The following is a 22002-nucleotide window of genomic DNA, read 5'->3' on the forward strand; positions in this document are numbered from 1 at the left end:
GCAACACCCGGTGAGTACCGGGGCTTTTCTTTAAAGGACTGGGAGCTGGGGCAGGTGGGGCAGCCATGGGGGGCTGTGGGAGCATGCAGGAGTGGGGGGGCTATGGGAGCAGAGGGGTTGGGGGGACTGGTGGGGGTCCCCCTATGGTCCCCTACCTGAGCCCCACTTCCCCGCCACTAGTACTTACCAGCTTGGGGGACTACCCGAATCAGCAAAGCTCTACGAATCTTTTCCGAAGATTCAGAGAGCTTTATATCAATTTGGACCATTAAATTAGACCCCTGATTCATTTCATATTCAGAGATTTGGCCACTGAATTGGGCTGAATCTCCTCTGAATCAAATCACCACCCAAAGCTTCACACAGCCCTAATAATCACAGATAAATATGTAAATTTTTCCCATTAGACATCACAGAGATAAACTAAACTAGCTCTTTTCTGATTACATACAGTAGTAATAATCTATTGCCCATTGAAAAGATTGGTATTAATGATTCTGGCAATTAATAATAATGACTTACATTGGGCACATCTACATGAGACATGTTATCATGCATTAGTGTAGTTTACCGCACAGTAAATGTCTGTGTCTTCACTTGGCACAGTTACTGTGCAGTAAAACACCTTAATCCTGCTTGAATTTGCTGCTTGCAAATACAGGCAGCAAATTTAAGCAGGATTAGTTAGTGTGCAGTACTGAACATTTGGACTGGACCTAGGAGCAAGTCTGATCCTGGGTCAGCCCTACCAGTAGGGGCCAGCCTCAGGCCAGCCCCAGGGCTGGCTACCTTTATGGCAGCCCCTGTCAGGCTTTAAAAGCCTGCAGACATTTTGAACCTTAGGACACACAAACAGGGAGCCTGAGAGCACTCCAGGGCCCGTGTGTCCCCCCGGGCAGGCCACACCATTACCATCCTGCCTGCACCCCAGGGCTTCTGCCTGTCTCTGCACTGCTATATGGCTACCTGGACCACCTTGTCCAGGGATTCAGGGTGCTGCAAGCTGCTCCAGCCTCCGGCCAGACCTTTCAGCCCCCAGGGGCAGCTGTAAGGCAAGCACTGCCAGCTCCACCCGCCCACAGCACAGTGCCAGCAACCTGCCTGGACCCTGCAGGTGCCATAGGGCATTGCCTCTGCTGCATGGCTGACTGTCCCATGCCGTGCCCCTGCATTGGGCACTGCAGGCAGCTGTGTGGGCCTGGCAGCTAAGGGACAGCCGCACGGGGGCCCAGAGAGCCCCCACGGGACTATGATGGCCTCCTCCCTGTCTGCAGATGTGCCCACACCTATGCCTTCCACCCAGGGTCCCAACTGGACCAAGGAGGAGACGGATGATTTTCTGGTGCTGTGGGGTGAGGCAGAAGTGCAGCACTAGTTTGAGTAGGATGGCTGCTCCATCATGCATATATCAGACCAAATGTGGGAGCACAGGCACAACCAGTGGGCACAGCAGTGCCACATAAAGATCAAGGCCTTGCAGGCACAGTGCATCACCGTGACTGACCACAACTATCTGTCCAGCTGTGCCCTCAAGACCCTCCCACCTAGAATAGGGATAAAAGCCTCTCCTGGCTCACCAGCCCTGTAGTGGCAACTTACAATTGTAGCTTGAACTCAGGCTCCTGTTCACCACATGTCACAGCTGTATATGTGGGGAACAGTCAGAGAAGGTTTTTAGCCTCAAGGTGTGACTGTTACAAACTTGAGCTAGCACAAACATGGATCAACATTTGAGCAGTTCAAAGCGCAGCATGTTACAAGGCCCAAAGTCATTGGTGAAGATTCAACAACAATGCTAAAATGTAGATTTAGCACCAATGTTTTGGGAAGTATGCCTGAACCACAATTTTCTTAGTAAGTCTCCTTATTAAATATTGATCTTCTCTCACAGTACTTAACTTATGAGCTCTTATGAGACCATAGATGATACAGAATGCTTGTGGTTTAATCCCAGGATCTAGGAAGAGAGATAAGACCCCTCTTAAAAAGTCTGTCAGTAAAAGATGAGTAGTTTTTCTTACGTCGCAATAAACAGGAATACATATAAATAGCTGTTGACTGACTGACCACGAGGCTAAGGCATTAATCAATTCATCACTAACAAAAGAACAATATTGGCTCAAGAAGAAATATGTATCCATTGGCATGAATACATTTAGGATGGAACTAGAAGGTTTCTGGCTGTCAGAACAATGCAGTTTTGAAAAAGTCATCCAAAAGAAATAATGGGGAACAAAAAACCTAACTAATTTTAAAATGGATTATGATCAGTTTATGAAAATATTTATACAACATTGCTGTCTGTCATAGCAGGAGACTAGACCTGACAACCCAAGTGGCCCAGTCCATTATTAAATTGATCTGATTCCTATGGGAAAGAACACCACAAATGTAGTGAGGTCATAAACAGGTGACAGTTAAAGTATAGGATGAAAATAAATTCTAATACAATGAAGACAGCTGACTGGTTATACCCCGAGTCCATTTCTACGCTATTTATATTCTTCTCCCAAGGTGCACATGTATTTATAACAAATCCCAACCTCTTGTTGCAGATTCCAGTGATCTAATTTTTCTACATTAATCTGCATGTTAGTCTCACTGAATTTGGAATGGTCTACAAATTGCAGTATGTCTCAACTTCTGCTAAAGGAATATTCTGCAAATTAAAAAAAGAAATACCTATACAGAGTACAGAAAAGTGTCATTTCTCTGCTTTTTTAAAACTAGTCTGGCAACACCACAAGACTTCTTTTTTAAATACAATCAGCAGGAAATGTCACTCCAGCACACAGAAGCAGCACATCTCCCTGGAAGTACTCTGAGAACTGTTAGTGGTCCCAAACCATAGCATGACAACCAATTGCATATCACATAAATGAGCACTTCAATATTTGCAAAGGTGACAGTGCATACTATGAGTCTTCGGGGAAGGTATCAGCTTACTTTTCCTCTGTGCAATTAAAAATAACATCCAGCTGGTTTCAAGGTTTCATAGGTAAGGTGTGCAGTGAGTTGGAATGTTAAAACTGTATATGCAATGAGATTCATGGCCCATTAATAATATTGCAAAATACAGCATCACTTTAAAAAAAGAAAATTTGGTGTTGTAGTGAGAGAGAAATTGGAGTTCTGATTAATATACCCCATTAGACTCACCTTGGAAAGAATCTGAGTGTGCTTTTTGTAGGTTATAACAATGAATCAAGATAGCAAGTTTCTTAGTTTCATTGCATGAATGTGAATTAGTTCTGTTGTTACAGCCTCTCTGGAAGCAGGAACCCAGCAGGCATTTTAGGGAGCTGATTCTTCTGCTTCCACTCTCAGAAAGTGAGACAATCGTTTATAATGCCCTACAAGCTCTAAACCTAACCAAATCATAGAGGTAGATAAATAGGCTTCTGTGAAAAGAGAAACCAGGGCCTTGAAGAGAAAAGGGTAAAGGTAAGGAATGAAAAAGAAAGCAGAGTGGAGATAGAAAGGAATACTGGTTGTAAGTAAGGGGTCTGCATTTTTGTCAAGTTTAGTACAGTGAATTTAAAGTCAATAGTCTGAGAAGCTGGAGGTTGCTAATGAAATACAGAACTTTTTACTATTATATCACCAGTTAAAATTGTATTCAACTTGATAGTATTTGAAAGTGGCGACAGGTTTGGGGTTATTCCAGCCATCAGAAGTCCATGTAGAAGGCCCAGGGAAATCTCCCAGAAAGGGAGATTACATGTCATACTCAGCTAGTCGATGCAGCTCTGAAAGCGAATAGCATTACTTCATACACTGCATGATGTGCTGATTCCATATATAACAGGATCATACACTGCTACCAAGATTTCCTCAGAGATAATTTCAAGATTATCTCTCTCCAACTAAATATTATATTTGTCTAAGCAATGAAGGAAAAGGATGTAGGTAACTGATTTATGAATACAATTAGCATGAAAAAACTAGAATATGGAACTATTTTTGCTCCCTTTTTTTAACAACCTATAAGGCACAAGTATTATGCTATAATATGTGAACAGTTACTACTTCTATACAGCTCTTGCAGTAGCATACAGTGGAGTCACATCTTACGCGCATTTAACTTATGCAAATTCAGCTATACATGCTTGGCTGCTGGGGCTGGCCACCGGGTGCCAGCTGGGGCATGGCATGTAGTGCAGCGCCGCGTGGTACTGCCTGCATGTGCCGGCATGGCTGGGGGCAGCAGATTGCTCATGCTCAGCTGGGTGCCCTGGCGGGACAAGGTGGCAGAAGATGAGAGGGGCGAGGAGTGCATGTGGAAGGTGCCTGACAGCAGCGAGGACGTGCAAAGCAGCAGCAGCAGGTTGTCCCCCGCTGCCGCCACCCCATAGTAGGTGCAGCTGTTACACTGCATGCACGCCGCTACTACAGGGAGGCGGTGGTGGGGTAATTTTGACTATATGCGATTTTTGCCTTACACGCTGACTTCAGAACGTAACCCCCGCGTAAGATGCGACTTCGATGTACTGTGTACTATTAGTAGTCTGAAAAAATAAAAGTTGAAAATCTTTAAACCTAACTTTGGCTATATATAATATTACCTCAATGTTTTCAATATCCGCTATACAAGCATCCAGCTCAGATAGATTGAAAATTAAGCACTCTCAGAGAATGATTAGAGAATATCACAAATACTGGAATTACTCAAGATGAGATTGGATTATAATTGTGCCTATATTTCATTTGGCAGCCTCATTTTGGTTGACAAACTGAGTGTATCTTTACAGGTATGGCAGATTAAAGTATATAATTTAACCAGTTAAAAGTAGATTTTGAATAACAACTATTTTTTATTTCAAGTTTGCAATTTGCATACCCAGATCACTTGAATGGTAGGAGCAGATACATTACCTATGCAAGTTCTTCCATCTTCTGCCAGCACATAGGGATCAGAACAAAGACACTCATAGCTGCCTTTGGTGTTAATACAGTTAGCAGATGGGTGGCAGGGTGAACTCATGTGGTTTTCACATTCATTTATGTCTGTAAAATAAACACATCATGATAATTAATGGCCAAAAACTATCAAGATGATTCACTACATTATTAAATATGCTTCCAATAACAGGTATTACAAAGAGAAGAACACTTGTACACAAATTCCTAGATCCTGGTCCACATATTAGACATCTAAGTTTATGTGACTGCTTGTACACAAATATGATCTTGCTTTATGAGAGTGATTCCACTTTGTTTTTAGAGGCACAAAGTTCTCTTATTTCCTCTCAGTGGACAGCTGTAGGTGCCTCCAAGAACATGCAGGCACTGAACAGATTACCAGTGGGAAATGCTAAGTTCCTGGCTATATGCAAATTTCTCCACTTTAAGCATCTGATTCAGGGTTGATTATATGTCATACTTCCATTATCTTAGGATCCAAATCACCTGGAGGGGAAGAGGAAGAAAAGGACTCACCCATATTTTAGCAAAGGATAAATGCTCTGCAATGCTGCCAATATGTGCACTAGGCAATTTAAAACTCAAGTGAATGTTACAAGAGCTGCAGTTACACCTCTGAATTGGATTTTTGAATGGTGGACATACCCTAAAGCAAAATATAGACAAAATAGCCTACCGTACCTGCAGTCTTGTGTTGACTTAGCTGACTTAGCTACTTTTGTACAACCTGCCTCAGGTATCTCTTAACTACAACAAGCTCCATTATTTCCATTTTAGAGATGGAAAAATAGAGGCAGAGTGAATTAGGCCTAGATTCTGCCACCCACTTCCATATTCATTCTTTGCTCTGCTGAAGAAAATAAGGCTGTGAAGTATGAGAATATAAGAAAAGCTGGCAAAGTCGGGAATCAACTGATTTACATGAGCCAACAAGAGTAATAAGGTGTTACTGTGTTCTTGCACAAGTACAAGTATAAAGTATAAGTGGTATCTACTGTGAAAATAAAGTACAAGTAAAAAAGTAAAATAAAGTAAAGTAGCCTCTGTACAAGCGCTTTCCTGATGATTTTCTTTTTATTAAAAAGGTACTGTCTATTTAATGGCTTGTTTTCATATAGAAGATATACAAACTTTTGTTTACATTGTTGAACGTATTAATAAAAACTGGGATGAGAAATGGCTAATTCATGTAACTTATTTTTTCAGTTTTATGCTAGAACATAAATATATTATTTATTTAACAGCTTTATTTTTTATATGGCATTTATGTGGGTGGAATTCTGCAGACAAATAGGATTTCAATAAAGGGAAGGCTGCAGATTTCATTTGATTTTTCTGTATCTGGTATACAATTAAGGTGAATAGCTGTCTATTCTACTGTCACAGAAATACTGATAAGCAGACTTTACTGAACATCAGCAGTAGCACCTGCATTAAAATTAATTTGCCAACACCTACAAAGTATTCCTAAATATGGCCTTTTCAGATTTGATTTTCTCTAAAGTTCTCATAAAGGCTAAACAGTTTCAGTATATATAGGAACTCAGAAACCTGAGCACACAGAGGAAGATGAACCCTGCATAAAATGAACTCATATACAGTGAAACTTCCTTAATAAAATGTTTGCCCCCTTTCTCCTCTAACCTCCTCTCCCATTCAGTAGCAAAAAGGAGAAGTGGAAGAAAAGCAAAGAAACACAAAAGGCCACACCCTGAAAATATTCATGAACCATGCTAAGAAAGAAAACCTGCACTGTATAATTTTTAACTGGTACTATTTTTCATGTGCATTAATTCTAATTCTAATTAGCAAATTTATATGAAGGAGCAGGAGAGTCAATTAACTACTTTTATAACTCCCGTGCTCCTTACTGACTAGATGTCTGGATTCATGGTGCTATACTAGTTATTTATGGGAGGGACAGCTCCCTTCAAAACAGCACCAGAAAGATAATGGGGTCAGTCTCCAGTTGCTCTGCTATGATGCTGACTATAGGAACAAAGGAAAGTGTGCTTCTCACTTGTTTTCAGTATAATACTCAGCGGCAGTCACAAAACTTCATTCTAAGTTCCTGTTTAGTAGAAATCAATATTTTCCCTTGACATCATTCCTATAAGTTGACTTGTGAATCAGACTTGGTGGAGTTGAAACATCTATTTAAAAATCCCTTAAGTAGTTGTATGGAGTTACAGCTATACTAATTTTAGAAGTTTAGCTGTCTCTTCAGTTTAAAAAGCACACCCCTGGCTGCTACAATATGGAAAGTGAAAGTTTTGAAACAGTTTTTTTTTCAGAAGCATAGAATCATAGGGCTGGAAGGGACCCTGAAGGATCATTGGGTCCAGCCCCCTGCATGAGCAGGAAAGACATCTGGGGTCAGGTGACCCCACCCAGGTGACCGTCCAGTCTTCTCTTGAGGACCTTGAGGGTAGATGATTGCACCACCTCTGGGGGGAGCTTGTTCCATAGTCTGGACACCCTAGTTGTAAAGAAGGGCTTAACGTTCAGCCTGAAATTATCTTCCAGGAGTGTGTGGCCATCGTTTCTAGTTTTCCCCCAGGGTGCCCTGCTGAACAGTTGTTCACCAAGCCCCTGATGTACACCTCTGATATAGCGGTAAGCCGCAATCAGGTCCCCTCTCAGCCTTCTTTTCTTTTGGCTGAAGAGTCTGAGATCCCTCAGATATTTTAAAGGACAATAGGGCAATTTTATTTTTGGTGAATATTGTAAGTCTTTGGCCATTACAAAGTAAGACACATTTAAATGTAGATACCCATACAAACTGGTGATGGAAAACTCCATTCTTTATTTGTACAGGTTAATTGTTCTTCTCCTTGTAGCCGGAATCCAAATTGACATGAATAAATCACTATGGATTTTCCAAATTCTGAACAATATACAAAGTCGCCATTTTCCACTTTCATTGGGACTCCACATGTTTCCTCTGGAAATAAAGGGAGACATATATATTAAAGATACATGTCAGTTTGAATAGTTTTATATACCAAACATCATTTTCCATGTCCTTGATACACTGACTACATTTATTGAGTCAGGCTTAAAGTTAACCAAGAATTAAAAATTAGACAAAAGCTGTATTAAACTCTATCAGAAAGAAGCATTATTCTTGTTAAATGTTTACTTTTTCATACTGAACATTGTACAGTTATTATTTAGGATCTGATGCAAAAAAAGGTGGATTGGCAATAATTAGCATAACCCACTTAGCATCACCCTCAGAGAGGAGCTTGCAACTGTGAGTTTGGTTCCTAAGATCCCTTTAAAATGCCTACGGAGTGGATTGCATCTCAGAATTGGAGTCACAACATCCAGTATACTGAGTGTGAGCTGGCTAAGCTAGCCTGAAGGAGAAGTGTGTGTAAAATCCCACCCTCTCCCTGGCTGATAGCTATGCAAAACAATATTCTCAACCCTGAACTTCACTCTGAATTTAGGAACCTAAGTCATCTCTTTGAGTGTAGATGAGTTCCTCCTTTCTTTTAAAAGGCATCTGGAAAAGAAGGTAATGGGGAACTGTTGACTGTCACTTTTTATATAAGAGACTATAAATTAAAGCACTCATGTACAAAGTAGGATAAAAGGATGTAGGCATTTTCCAGTCAGAGTGAGTTCAAACTAACAACTAGAAGAGAGTGCTCAATACATAATGATATTGTGGAGAATGGGTTGGGGCATTTTGTTAAATAGATGCTGTTATGCAGAAAAGAATGCAAGTCATGGGGCCAGAAAGACAGAAATAGCGAACAAGCGTGAGCATGAGACTTTAGCCCAGGGATGAGGTCACTCCCTGTAGAGTGGGTAGACCTGGTCCCTAGGACTGTATTTGGACAAATGTATTTAGGAATGTGACCAGCACTCAGACACCCAATCCTGCCTTTCTCCACCTCAGTAGCATGGTAGTCATTCTGGGCATATACACAGTAGCAGCACTCCAGGCACTTACAAAACTTTATTGGTGAACCTAAAGTATGCAGAGACTCTATAGTCACGTCCAGACATCCAAGCACATGTGGTGTGTGGCACCACAGACTGCATGCCTGAAATGTTAAAATGTGCCCTGCACTGCAAATTTGCAATTGGGGTAGGGGGACAAATTTGCTACCAGGATTTCCCAGTCGAAAAAAAAATGCCAAGAAAAAAAGTGCTGTGGCACATGCTACAATAGAATGTGACAGAACAAACAGAGACTCAGTCCTCCAGGGAGATGCTCCAGCTGCTGGCCAGTGTCTCTACTATTTTATTTTACCCTAGCTGCTCCAGCACACTGGGAGCCAGGAGGAGTGGGGAAAGGGCAGTTTGCCCAAAGCAGAACAATTTGTCCCTCATCGAAGTGCACGTGCAGGGGCAGGCTCTGCAGAGAAAAGTAGCGCCACAAATTTGTGCTGTTACTATTTGTGCCACTGAGGCTGCATCCATAGTGCAGCCATGGGGTATGTAGTGGTGCAGACATGTCTGTGGCACCACATACTGCATGTTCTGTCATTCTCTGTGCTGCAAGGAAGCAGTGTGGAGGGTTTTTTTGACGGCTGGATATCTGGAGAAAAAACACAGAGCAGCGCATGCACAGGAAGAGTGCACTGCTCAAAAGCTAGACCAGCTGGAGCTGTGCTATGGCTGCCAATTAGGCTCCATGTGGTGCAATTGCTGTTGGTGCAGCCCCAGAAGACCCCCAGGACCCCAGGTAAGGCTGCTGGGGCCAGAAGTGTGCTGGCATCAGCCTCCCCTACTGCCCCCAGGTGTAACTTGCCACATGCCAGAGTATGTGTCATGGGCTTTTCTTGGGGACAGAGACGGCACAAGGTGCCAAACTGCTAGTTGTTCCCAGGAAACCAAACGTCCACACCACATGTGGATGCAGCTTGCAAGTACATGCCCTTGCACATCTGGATAAAGCCTAAAGAGATTAGTAGGAATTCTGTGGATCACACAATTGGCCTCAGGCAATGAAGACCTTTTGTGGATCTGGGCTGAGGTAGAATCTATATTCTACCTATTTACCATATTTACCCAAATCCAAGACAGCTTTGAATTTAGGCAACCTCCAATAATTAGATTCTATACATGGAGATTTATAAAAATTTATAAATCTCCATGTATAGAATCTAATTATCAAAGGGTCATCTTTAATTTATGCATCACCCACCCAACGGATGCAGCAGGGCAAGCAGTAGCATGGGGGGACAAGCAGTGGGGGGTCAGATGGCCTGACTCCTGCCATTTGCCTCCTGCTGCTCATTTCCCCACAACTTTTCCCAATGCTGCCTGCCTGTGTACCCTGGTATTTTCAGGCCCTGAGGCCTGGCCCTCCGTTCCCACATGTGCCTAAACTCCCTCACACACCTTGCCTCCTGACACATACTCCTTGGCTGCCTACTATTTGTCTCCATCCTGCCTCCCCCCAGGCCTGCATGCCCTGACCCCTTTCTGCCCCACCATTTGCCTCTGCTTTCAGCCTGCGCCACCATGCCTGATGTACCATTGACCCATGCCTTCCTTCTTGGCTGCACCAGTTCTTTCCCCCTTCACTATTGCTTCCTTTCTATCACGTCTCTGTTTCCAGCTCTGGCACTGGTCCCACTGTGGCCCAGGACACAGAGTATCCAGCTTGGCAGCAGTGGTTGCAATAGCTCTGGCCCCACCTTAGGTCATATAGGAGAGCTTTGATGAACAGGGGATTTGAATTTAGGGCTCTCAGCTCTGAAGACAATGTTGTAATCAATAACCACCCATTCTACCTAACCAGAGAAGATGCTTAATTTTCTAGATTACCTTGCTCATAGGTTTCCTGCCAAGCTTCTAAATTTATTCCTGGAATATTGGCACATGATTCAAAGTCTTCAGGAAACTTCCCAAGTTGAAAGGCATCAAGTGGCACTTCTGCAAGTCCTGTGTTGTCACAGATTATGCGGGACAAAGAATGTTTTTTGAGCTCATGCCTTTGAACTTCTGTGAAAATATTATCATTTTCCCACCAAAATCTGGAAAGATAACAGAGGCATTATAAAGAGATAAAATTCAAAGAGTTGAATATTCATGACTGCAGATACAGTGTTAGTATAAAACCAAAAATAAACATTTTAGCAAAAGACAGTTATGAAATATACACTTATTCATGGAGATACAATAATAATTAATTTAATTTAATTGGTTGAAGTTTTACAATCCCATCTTAAAACTCACGAGGAACTCAGTCATGCAAAGAGCTCAATACCCCTGCAAAGTACCAAACATTCAGCAACCTCTATGGATGTCAGTAAGAAATGTAGGTGCTCAGAACTCCCTTGAATGGCTCATTGACAATGGAGGATCCAGGATTGAATACCTGCTCTGACAGAGATAACTAGGGATCTGGGTTTTCTGTTCCCCATGGAAAAATGGGAAAAAAACATGGATTTTACCCTTTTCCTGAAGAAAATGTGGATTTCTCATTTTATCAGAGAAATCTGTGGTTTTTGCAGTTCTGCAAAGAGTTCTCTGCAGGAGGGTGGTCAGGCAGGGGGCACCATATGTCTGTACAGGTACATGGTCCCAGGTAGCCTGAAGAGCAGCTCCCGCAGGCAAGTGTGTTGGGGGGTGGAAGGAATTGAGGCCCTCATAGTAAGGGAGGAAGAGAGTTGGACAGGTTGGGACTGGGGCTACCGCCCAGTCGGATGGTACATGAGGCTTCAGGCTTGGGGCCCAGGACCACAATTCGTAGCCTCAGAGCCCCAGTGGGGAGTGGGACAGGGCCACGCATGGCTCATCTGGGGGGTCAGGAGGGAGGGACCAGCTCCCCCCCACTGAGCATATTCCCGGGGTGGTAGGGAGGACCCATGCCCCCCCAGATCTGTGTGTGAGGTGGAGGCAGGTGTGGGTTGTCTGCTGTGGGCTTGGGCTCCACACTCCGCTGCCCTCCCCTGGGGCCTCTGAAACCCAGTGGATGCAACCCAGCACTGCGGAGCATGGCAGGGCTGCATGGGGATCTCCTTGCCGCTGTGAGCTCCGCACTGACATGGCAATATGTCCTCTGCCCACACGACTGTAGCAGAGGGCTGCAGGATTGTGCCTCTCACTGCTGCCATGCTGGCAGTGAGAGGCATCAACAGGGCCAGGGGGCTGATGGGGGGGGTGACAAGCACCAAGAGGTTTTTGGGGGGAGTGAGGAGTACTAGCAAGGCCAGCAGGCTGGGGGGAGCAGGGGTGAAGGGCATGGAGGGTTGGGGGGGAGTGAGGTGCATGAGCAAGGCCTGGAGGGCTAATGGGAGGAGTGAGGGGCATGAGCAGAACCATGAGTCTACTGGGGGGGAGTGAGTGGCATCAGCAGGGCAGGGGGGAGGGGCATTAGAGGAATGAGGAGCCTTTCATTTTAATCACAGCTTTAGGGGGGTTTCTCAGAGAATTTGTAATTTTTTAATCAATGAATTTGTGTTTTTTTATCAGGGAAAACAAGGACTCCTGGAGATAACTCAGAAACCTCCCCTTAGGTATTTCAAAATAAAGACGATAAGATCCTGTAATAAAGGAGCTGAAAAAAAGTGTCTAAAAGAGGTAGTGCTAACATTAAAGGAGAGGATTATCTATCCATCAGTATACTAAACATAGGTTTATATTGGCAAGTTGCAAAGAGGAACAGTTTGATCCTGTTCTTGAATATTTCTGTCTTTCACCACCATTGCATTCCCACCATCGCTGCATCTGCATGTCCACCCAGGATCACAGCCCAAGCAGCCCAGTGCTGGCAGCAGGCTTGGTGGCGGGTCAGCCTCAGACTCCAGGTAGACCGTTTGGTGGTGAAAAGGCCAGCTGGGGCATGAGAGTGCTAAAGTGTGGGGCTAGGTGGCCTGCACTTTAGCACTCTTGTGCTCTAGCCAGCCCCTGTCACAATCTACATATCCATTTCAGTGCATGTAATTACTTAACTGTAGGATAATACACTGTCCCCAACAGTACTATCCTATGGCGGAGTTAATTAATTGACTGCACCATAATACCAGTGCAAGTGTAGATGGTGGTGCTGTACCAAAGAGTTAATTAGTCAATTCAGCAGCAAAGTGCAAATGTAAATGCTCCCAAGATATATCTAACATCCCTATCACCATCCTGGTGTCAGAAATATCTAACACCAAGTTTTAGAACAGAACACTATTCTAACATTAGTCTTACATGCAGAGCTAGTAATCAGTTCTTACTTTTCATACTTAACTAAAAATATTGAAATCATGAAGTAATAGTTTCAAATTGCATAAGTTGTACCTGGTGTTTAGTGTTTTATGAACTAGCAGTTAGATTGCACAGTTGTGACATAAGTATTTATGTATCTCTACAATATATGTTTAACTTACATTAGAGGACTGTTAAAATGGTTTAGGAAACCTTTGTGTAATGTAAAAAATACTAGCTGAGATTATGAAATTGTTTCTGCAAAATGTATCATCAAATGCCTGTCTATGAATATGGACTTCTCCATGTGTCAGGCATATGATAAATACATCTCTCCCAGGCTAGCTACAATGGAATTATTAAACATAATGTTTGGATCAAATGACTGGTATGCTATGAAGACTGACTAAAACTGGAAGAAACAACTTCCTTCAACATGTTTTCAAGGGGAGGGTAGAAAAATCACAAGCAGCAGAACAAAGAAGCCACATTGTTGGAGCAGGGAATAGGGACATATATACTCAATGGACTCACAGGAGGAAGCAGCAGCAGGCTCAAAAGAAGAAGAGACAAGCTGGCGTTTGTAGTGCTTGAGGGGTAGTTGCTGGGGGCTGAATCAGGCCAGAAAACATGAGCTGAGCAGAAAAGACTTCATGGTTCAGATGGCAAGTCGTGTATTGTAGGAGGAGAATTCTGAACACCCAAAAGACTGACCCAATCACAAAGAATGTACCAGGAAAATAAGTGTGGGATTTACAAGTTGTGTCTCTTGTGCTACTAAGTAAAGAGCAGTAGTATTTTCACTTTCCAGATGAAGAAGCAAGCCATAAAATAAAAGGCTCACAGCTTTGATGAGATTCGGGGAGATATGCAAGAGCAGCCAGGAAGTCTTGGGAACCACCTGCAGTAGATTCAGAATTCAGGCAATTGGACTAGAGGTCTCTATTATTATTTTGGGAATTGACTACCTGGCATCATTTAGTGTCATCTGCAAACTTCACTGTAAGCTTCAATTCCCAGGCCATTAATAAAAAATTTGAACAAAACCAGGCCTGATATAGATGCTTGTGGGATGCCACTTTCGACCTTCCATCCTTACCCTTTGCTTCCTATTTTTTAACCAGTTCTTAACCCAAGAAAGAACTTTCTATCTAATATTTTTTGTGTTGCTTTGTACCTTGTTTTTTAAAAAGCCTTGGGTGAAGAACTTTGTTGACTTTTCAAAAATACAAATATATTATGTCAGCTGCTCCTCCCCCATCTATATGCTTGTAAACAGCCTCAAAGAACTCTAGCAGATTGGTATGACAGGAGTATGACAGGAGTATGACAGGAGTTCCCTGTGACTCTTCTCTGGCCATGCATAACCATGTGACTACTGATTTTTTTCTTTATAATAAATTCTACCAACTTGCCAGTAAGACTTTTTCGGGGCTTTTTCAGAAGCATTGAGTTTTGGCTGCCTGAGAATTTTGAATGAGGTATGCCAATGCCCTGGCCTAATGGTCTTACCCCTCCAATTAGATTTTCAGATTTAGACCAATGATGAAATTTGGGGTCAGGAATTAATTTACCCCGTGATCAGATCAGTATGGGGTGACTGTAGACATGCAGGGAGACTGCTTCAACAAACTGCAATTAATCAAGTCTGCTGGAGTGTGCTAATGAGCGCACTCCAGCAGCCTCTGTGTCTCATGTATCAGGATATCTGCACTTCAAAATGGCAGTGGGGGTACTTTAATTAAAGGTCATTCAATGAGTTTTAGTTAAAGTGCCCCCGCTACCATTTTGAAATTCAGAGACACTTGTACATGATGTATTGAGGGTGTTTTAGTTACGGTTACTCTCTCCCCAACCTGGAGCATGTGTAAAAACACCTATAGTTTTTAAATGATGCTTAATGCACGCTAGCCTATTTTAATGTGTATTAACTAAATAGCATGTTTTGTTTAGTGATGCTTTAATGAGCATTAAAATAACTAATACACATTAAAGCACATGTGTAGACATGCACTTAGACTACCAAACTAAAAGATACAAATCTGGAGATATACTTTGTCACTATGCAACATGCCACAGCCTTTTATCCAAAAAGCGTTATGGCAGTCATCCAAAATCTGATAATACCTCTGTTATCCTGTTTTTATTTACATATGGGGTTTTGCACATGCCCTTATTCTATCACCTATTTAGCACTGTTGTGCCTCCTTTTTTCTCAGAGACCTAAAGAAGGGTATTATGGTATTCAACAGCTTGCTTATGCATCACCAACAAAAAGCCTAAACTGTCATGATGAATTTTAACCAGTCAGAAATCTTGCTTGATTTTGATTTACGAGCCTGAGCCAGCATCTGGGAACTGATATTTTGAACTAAGTCAGCTAGCATTGGTTAGGGACTACATGCTTATTTACATGATGGGTATGTCATTTTGGCAAAGAAATGGAGTTTGGGCCTTAAGACTAGATTTAATAAAGGACTTTGGCACCTAAAGCAGGACTTGAGTGGAAAGGAGGTATATAAATGGGAAAACTTCAATCCAAAAAAATTCCATTCACTTTCTGCCTAGCCCCACAAGTCACCTAAATGTTTGACTTCCAAATTATCTAGGTACCTAGACTTCTGCTTCTGCATGGGTCCAAAAATAGTCCCAGCAGCTACATTAATATGAAATGAGTTCATCAAATAAGTCAATATTACTTATATGAATACTTGTTGGACTGGACTCTAACTAGTAACAGATTATTTAGGTCCTTCTTTTTCCCCAGAATTCCATATCTTCACAAATGATATCCATTCTTCAGGACTTCCAATGGATTTTAGAATCCATTAGAAATAGAATATGATCCCTGCTACACATTAAAATTAAAGCTGGCTAGAAACCAGCTCTAGAATTGTTACACATTTTCAAGCACTAATTTTATAGCTGGTTGGCTCTTTTTATAGCTGGACAGCTATTTGTGCAATAAAAATGCACTCGTGGCCAATTTAAATTAATTGTGTGAATAACCAGTCAATTGTGTAATACTTATAACGTGTTGCATGGGCACTCTACATTTTGAATGCAGTGATTAAGACTGAATCCCTTATTCATTCAAAGTCTGAACCTTCAGTTCTTAAACTCCTTTTTTTCTCCCAAAGTGAAGTTTTATACACAGACAGCTTAAATCTCACACAGGGGTTATGCAGGCAGGAATTTGGGAAGGCAGGTATCTGCCTGCTGAATACTGACATGACTATCCACAGGAATGATCTTTGTGTAGGCAGGAATAGAGCACACATCCTAAGAGAAACAAAACAGGCAAAAAAGCAAATTGACTAAATCACTAAGCTATCAAGGGATAAAGAACAAGGGAACATAGGAATTGCTGATAACAACATTCCTCTTTCCTTTCAAGTCTTATTTTCTCACACCTGTAAAATGCCCAGCAATTTTTTGCTGCATAAAAATCAACAGTTTAAAAATGCTCACCGGTCACCTTCTCTCAGTGCTTTCATTTGTTTTCCAATTATACATGCAAACAGTGGGCCAGTTCTAGCATCTGGAAGGAAGTTTTCTGCTAGGCCACCAAGCCAAACATCAATATTGTTAGGATGATGGTACAATTTCATGATTTTTTCAGCTATTTTCTTGTTATCTATAATTGTATTCATGTCAGTTTGAGTCTTTATTCTTGGTAAGTCACAGAATTCTCGCCAATCATTGTAACCTGTAAATATTATATATATAATAAAGTTAGACTTGAAAACTCACTAATTAATGTAACATTCAAAATTAACTAATTATTTGGATGAGATTTTGACTTATTCACAATGAATAGCACCTAATTCTGAAAACAGATTAATTATAATTGGCTGAAAGCAACTGGACTTCTTAGGGAGTGAGATATTACTCAGTGGTCACATCTACACATGGCTATATAGCACCTTTGTTACTTCCTAAGGGAGGTACTAAAAGATGGTGCAGGGACAACTCATATTGTGCCGTGTTGGCTGTGCATGGTTATTTTTGGCCACTATATCACTGTAGCAATGCACTATAATGAGTGCATAACTCTGACATAGCAGCAGCATTGCAGTTTTTGCCAACAGATGCTACGGCACCTAGGGCATCATTATGGCACCATAGCGTCTTGAATAGATGCGCCCACTGGGAGCATCTACACATGCCTATTAATGTGCTCAAATAAACTCTGGTGTTTATTACTCCCCTTTGTGCATTTACATGTGTGCCGGGAAGCATAGCATGTTGAGCCATGTCAGAGTAGCTCTGGCTGGCAGGGGACCTGGAGGGTGAGCTTGCCAGTCCAGGGCTGCTTTCCCCAGGTCAGCATGCTGTGGAAAGGCTGGCTGGGACATGAGGGTACTTTAGCACAGGGTTAGCTGGCAAGCAGCTCCACGCAGAATCACCCTTGTGCCTCAGCCAGATGAGACATTGTTTACATGTGTGCTGCTGTGAAGTTTTTTACCCTGCAGCAGGATAACACTTGTAAAGTAAAATCTGTGTTAACTGCCCTCCACCCTCCCTGCTCTGTAGGGGTTTTTAGGAAGGTTGAAAACCCCTGCCTCAGATAACCAGAATTTTAGATACCCAGCACCACCCTTACCCCACTCATGCCGGTCAGTTAACACAGCTTTTGCTTTATTTACAAGAACTATCTTGCTGCAGAGTAAATTAGTTTACTCCAGCCGAATGGGGCACACGTGTAGGTATGCAACATTTACTGTGCAACTAATTAGCTTGCTGAGCAGTAAGTATCTCATGTAGATGTGTCCAGTGTGATGGCACTTAAGATATATTAATTGATGCCATATCATATTAATAGAAACAAATCTGGATATAAAATAGCATTTACATTTAAAAACTCTGAAAACTAGACCATGGAAACATTTTGGTGAAGGCAAATTAATATAAAAACACAAAGAAAAACATGTTTGGGCTTTGAATTTTTAATAAAAGAAAAAAGAGGAATGGAAATAAACACACCCCATTACAAATATAGAGAGGCACTCCATGTGACTGTTTTTCCCTATAGTTGACCTGAATCTGTAAGGTTGCCTGTTAGAATGAAGAAAAAATGATGGAGGCACAGAGTATAATGTCAGAGGCAGTAGCGATGGTTACAAGGTAGTATACTGCTACCAGAAGACTAGAAAATGGGAAACACAGCTTTTCTGAATAATATAAAAATGACATATTACCAGTATCTAAAACCTAAATCGTTAGAATCATTTTGGTGAAAAGATTCTAACAGCTCACGCTGAGATGAATTCATGGCATCTAATGATGCTTATCAGAAAGGACAGTGTGACATAAGTAGCTATGAAACTGCTGTTTCTATTTTCTGTGCACTGTACTTTTACATCTCTAAGAAGTCTCTCTCTACAGAGATGGAAGTAATTTACATACTGTGCTCTCCCAAAGAGACTACCTTTCCTTTTTTTCAGGTAATTTTGATTAAACACAAAAGTCATTTTAAGATTGAAAATTTGAAGTTGTTCATTGCATTTAGAAAACCAAAATAGGGGATGGTTGATAAATAGTTAAAACTGAATTGTCCCCCATGTCCCGCTCCCCACCCCCTGCCCGTTATTCCCTATATTTTGAGATTTTTTAAAGTTCTGAAAAATCCCAATAGCAGGCATAGCTGCTAAAGCTACTCCTTAAAGATATAATAATCCCTTCACAAATGAATGACCCGTTAGAGTCTCTAGGGGTAATTTTTCATTTTAATGCTAGTGAATAGTTACTATCAAATGTAGTGAAAGGCTAGTGAAATGTTACTATCAAAATGCTGTGGTGTTCTAAAAGCAGCACTGGTTACATGGTTACATCTCTGATTAAATATCACTTCAGAACCTTTTGGTAAACTCTTGATATATCTCAAATAGAAGTAGGAACTTCCTAATACATAACAAGAAAAAAAACAGGAAAAAATAATGACCTGGGAGTCCATGATCACGTCCACGTTGTAAATTTAATGATGCTAAATCCAGTGAACCATTATTTGACAATACAAACAGCTTTTCAGTTAATTCTTCATTCAACATTTGATCTTGCATCTGTAGTTTTGCTGACCTTGCTAGGAGACCTCTTAATAATGGGTCCAAACCTCCTTTCAACACAAATCAAATTCAATGTTACACTATGAGACATAACTCATTATAACTTTCTTAACAACCCTGGCTGAACTGTATTTAAAAGTGCATTTAATGACAAGAATATTACAGTGCATTTTGAAATGGGAAATAATACTGCAATTGAAATTGTGTTATCTTGTTCTTAGGACAACACACATTTAAAAGATCACAAGAATGTTTAGCCGTAAAAGCTTTACAATTCATTATCAGTTTAACACACTGGTTTTAGATGATTCTGGAATGTAGTACAGACAGTCAAAAAAGCCCAAGGCTGAATTAATTCAATCTTCACAGGTTAATTTAAACTGTGTAAATTGAACTGATAAGCTAGTGAACAGACATTCACTTTTGATTCTGAAAATGCAGCTACTTGCCTGAAGTGGCTCAGGCCCAAAGCCAGGGGACACTGGAACGTGCCTCCTGCTCTGTTGGAGGAGGCAGCTTAGGTCAAGGCTAACCCAGCCACCCTGCAAGTGAGGGTTTGCAGGGGAGATGCAAAGCAGCCTGGGATGCTGGGAGACTGTGAGTTAATTTGAATTTGGAGAGGATCTGGGACAGAAATTCCGTAAACCAATTTAGCCTAAATCAGTTGAGTCTGATACTACATCCATTCAGGTTTATCTTAAATTAGTTTCAGCCATTTTGCAAGTGGTTTATGTGCACTGAACTTCTATTATGTTACAGATCTGAACCAGTTTTTGAACACTTTTGCAGGTTTAAGCATAATTTCTGTCACTAGACTAATAGTTTTGAAAAATGCTGAAATATTGTGCAAAGATGTAATCCAATTAAAAGCATACCTTCTTTTATAAGCCTCCAGGGGCTAAAGAAAACTTCATGTAAATGAAGATTTGGGAGGTCTGGATCATCTTGATATTGTGCATTAAGTCGCTTTATTATTGGCTGAATTGTGGCATGACCAAAACGAAAAGCAGCGGTTGAAAAGATATTAGAAACTGTGGGATTTACTGAGGGATCATAACCTTTATATAGTCCAACATATTGATTAAAAGCATCTGGACCAATGATTTTTGGGATATAGTCTCTTAAGGTAATGATCTGAAAGGAAAGAAAAAAGATATCATAGCTAATATTTTCATAACATGATAATGCTTACCACTTCTAAGGAGCTTTCTAAAAGCTAATTTAAACACTTAATCACAAAAAGAAGTGATAGGAATTCATTTCTACTGCTACAAATTTCTAGGAAGTTTGTAGAGGTAGAAATTTTCCTGAAAAAGGAAGCACACAAGTATTCCAGATTGAAGATTCTGCTGCTTCCCTACTCACACCTTTCCCAGACTGGCAACACCCTGGTCTGAGCTATGGGGATTCTCCCCTCCTTCCCGCATTTTCCCGAAACAGAGGCAGTTTGACTGTTTCCCTGATCCCACAGATCATCCAAATTCCTCCCCTGAGCCTCCCCAGATACCTTCTGATAATAGAGGAGTCAAACAGAAGCATACAGGCATTCATTCTGTCAAGAGAAACTCTGACACTAGGGAGATCTTTCAAGTGTCAAAGTAGTTCTTTCTGCAGATGGGACATTCCCTGCGCAAGAGGGAGGAATTGTCTGTACCCTGGGAATTTCTAGTGGAAGAGTGGCATTTCTCCCACTAGAAATGTAATGGATGTCTGAGACCCAATAGTCTCAACAGCCATGTATGGAAGTGGTTCTCAGCCTTTTTAGAATGCAGGCACCTCTCGCTAGACTCAAGGCACCCCTCAGAAAATGCCAGCTCTTAGTTTTCACTTATTTTCTGACTAGAGAAAAATAACAACAATTCTTCTGTTGCAAAAAACTCAGAAAGATCACAAGATGTTAGAATATGGATTCTTATTTAAAATCTCTGGGTTTATCATTCTCTCTCTCTCTCTCTCATACTTTGCTTTCTGCTTTTCCTTTCACAGAATCTGATGAAATGAGCTTTGGTTCACAAAAGTTTGTGTTTGTGTGATTGTGTGTGTTTAACCACACACTTCCATTTGTTTATAAGGTGGAAATCAACTCTGCCTTCTACTTGACTTCAATATGTCTTGATCTTGTCAAACATGTTTGCATACCTAACACTGCTAACATTGTGCAATACCACGTGTGACCCTTGAAAGGATTGCAAGATACTCCACAGTGCTGTGACACCCTGGTTGAGAACCACTGATATATGGAAAGAAAATAATATTGTCCTTAGTTTACAGAGGGTAACAAACAACTTAAGTTTAGGTTAGATCCTACTAAGAATTTACTTATGTAAAATATTGGCATAGCAATGCCCAACTTTTAGATAAATGGCTGTCAGAGTTCAATTGAAAATCTAATCAATTAGATGGGGAGAATTATATGCCTTGGAAAGGTACAAGAAACCATGTGTTACAGCTAGCCAATAGGAGGCATTAAGTACTGGGGTGTGACATCTTTTCCCTCAGCACAACATAACTATTAGTTTGGGCTGAAAGCAGGTGTTTCTTTTCACACTGAATCCACAGTCCAGAATCCTGCCCTTAAAGTAGATAGTTTCATAGTTTCTAGGGTCAGAAGGGACCTGAGTAGATCATCTAGTCTGACCCCCTGCCATGGCAGGAAAGAGTACTGGGGTTAAACGACCCCAGCAAGGTGTTCATCTAACCTCCTCTTAAAACCCACCAGGGTAGGAGCCTGCACCACTTCTCTTGGAAGCTGGTTCCAGACCCTAGCCGCCCTGACCATGAAGTAGCGCCTCCTGATATCCAGCCTAAATCTACCCTCCGCCAGCTTGTGACCGTTATTCCTGGTCACTCCTGG

General features: G+C 41.5%; 1 protein-coding gene across 1 annotated transcript in view; it reads right to left on the bottom strand.

Annotated features, from left to right (window-relative positions):
* TPO (thyroid peroxidase) overlaps nucleotides 1-22002 on the bottom strand; it is a gene marked incomplete at its 5' end in the record, with an annotated part of 109645 nt that overhangs the window by 27121 nt on the left and 60522 nt on the right. Inside the window, 6 exons of the mRNA XM_019538148.1 lie at nucleotides 4876-5007; nucleotides 7697-7867; nucleotides 10714-10922; nucleotides 16555-16792; nucleotides 19028-19198; nucleotides 20024-20282. Coding sequence (XP_019393693.1) covers nucleotides 4876-5007; nucleotides 7697-7867; nucleotides 10714-10922; nucleotides 16555-16792; nucleotides 19028-19198; nucleotides 20024-20282 — 1180 coding nt within the window. The remainder of the gene's footprint in view (nucleotides 1-4875; nucleotides 5008-7696; nucleotides 7868-10713; nucleotides 10923-16554; nucleotides 16793-19027; nucleotides 19199-20023; nucleotides 20283-22002) is intronic.

This window comes from Crocodylus porosus, unplaced genomic scaffold (assembly GCF_001723895.1).
Source record: "Crocodylus porosus isolate Cpor-Errol unplaced genomic scaffold, CroPor_comp1, whole genome shotgun sequence".
Lineage (NCBI taxonomy): Eukaryota > Metazoa > Chordata > Crocodylia > Crocodylidae > Crocodylus > Crocodylus porosus.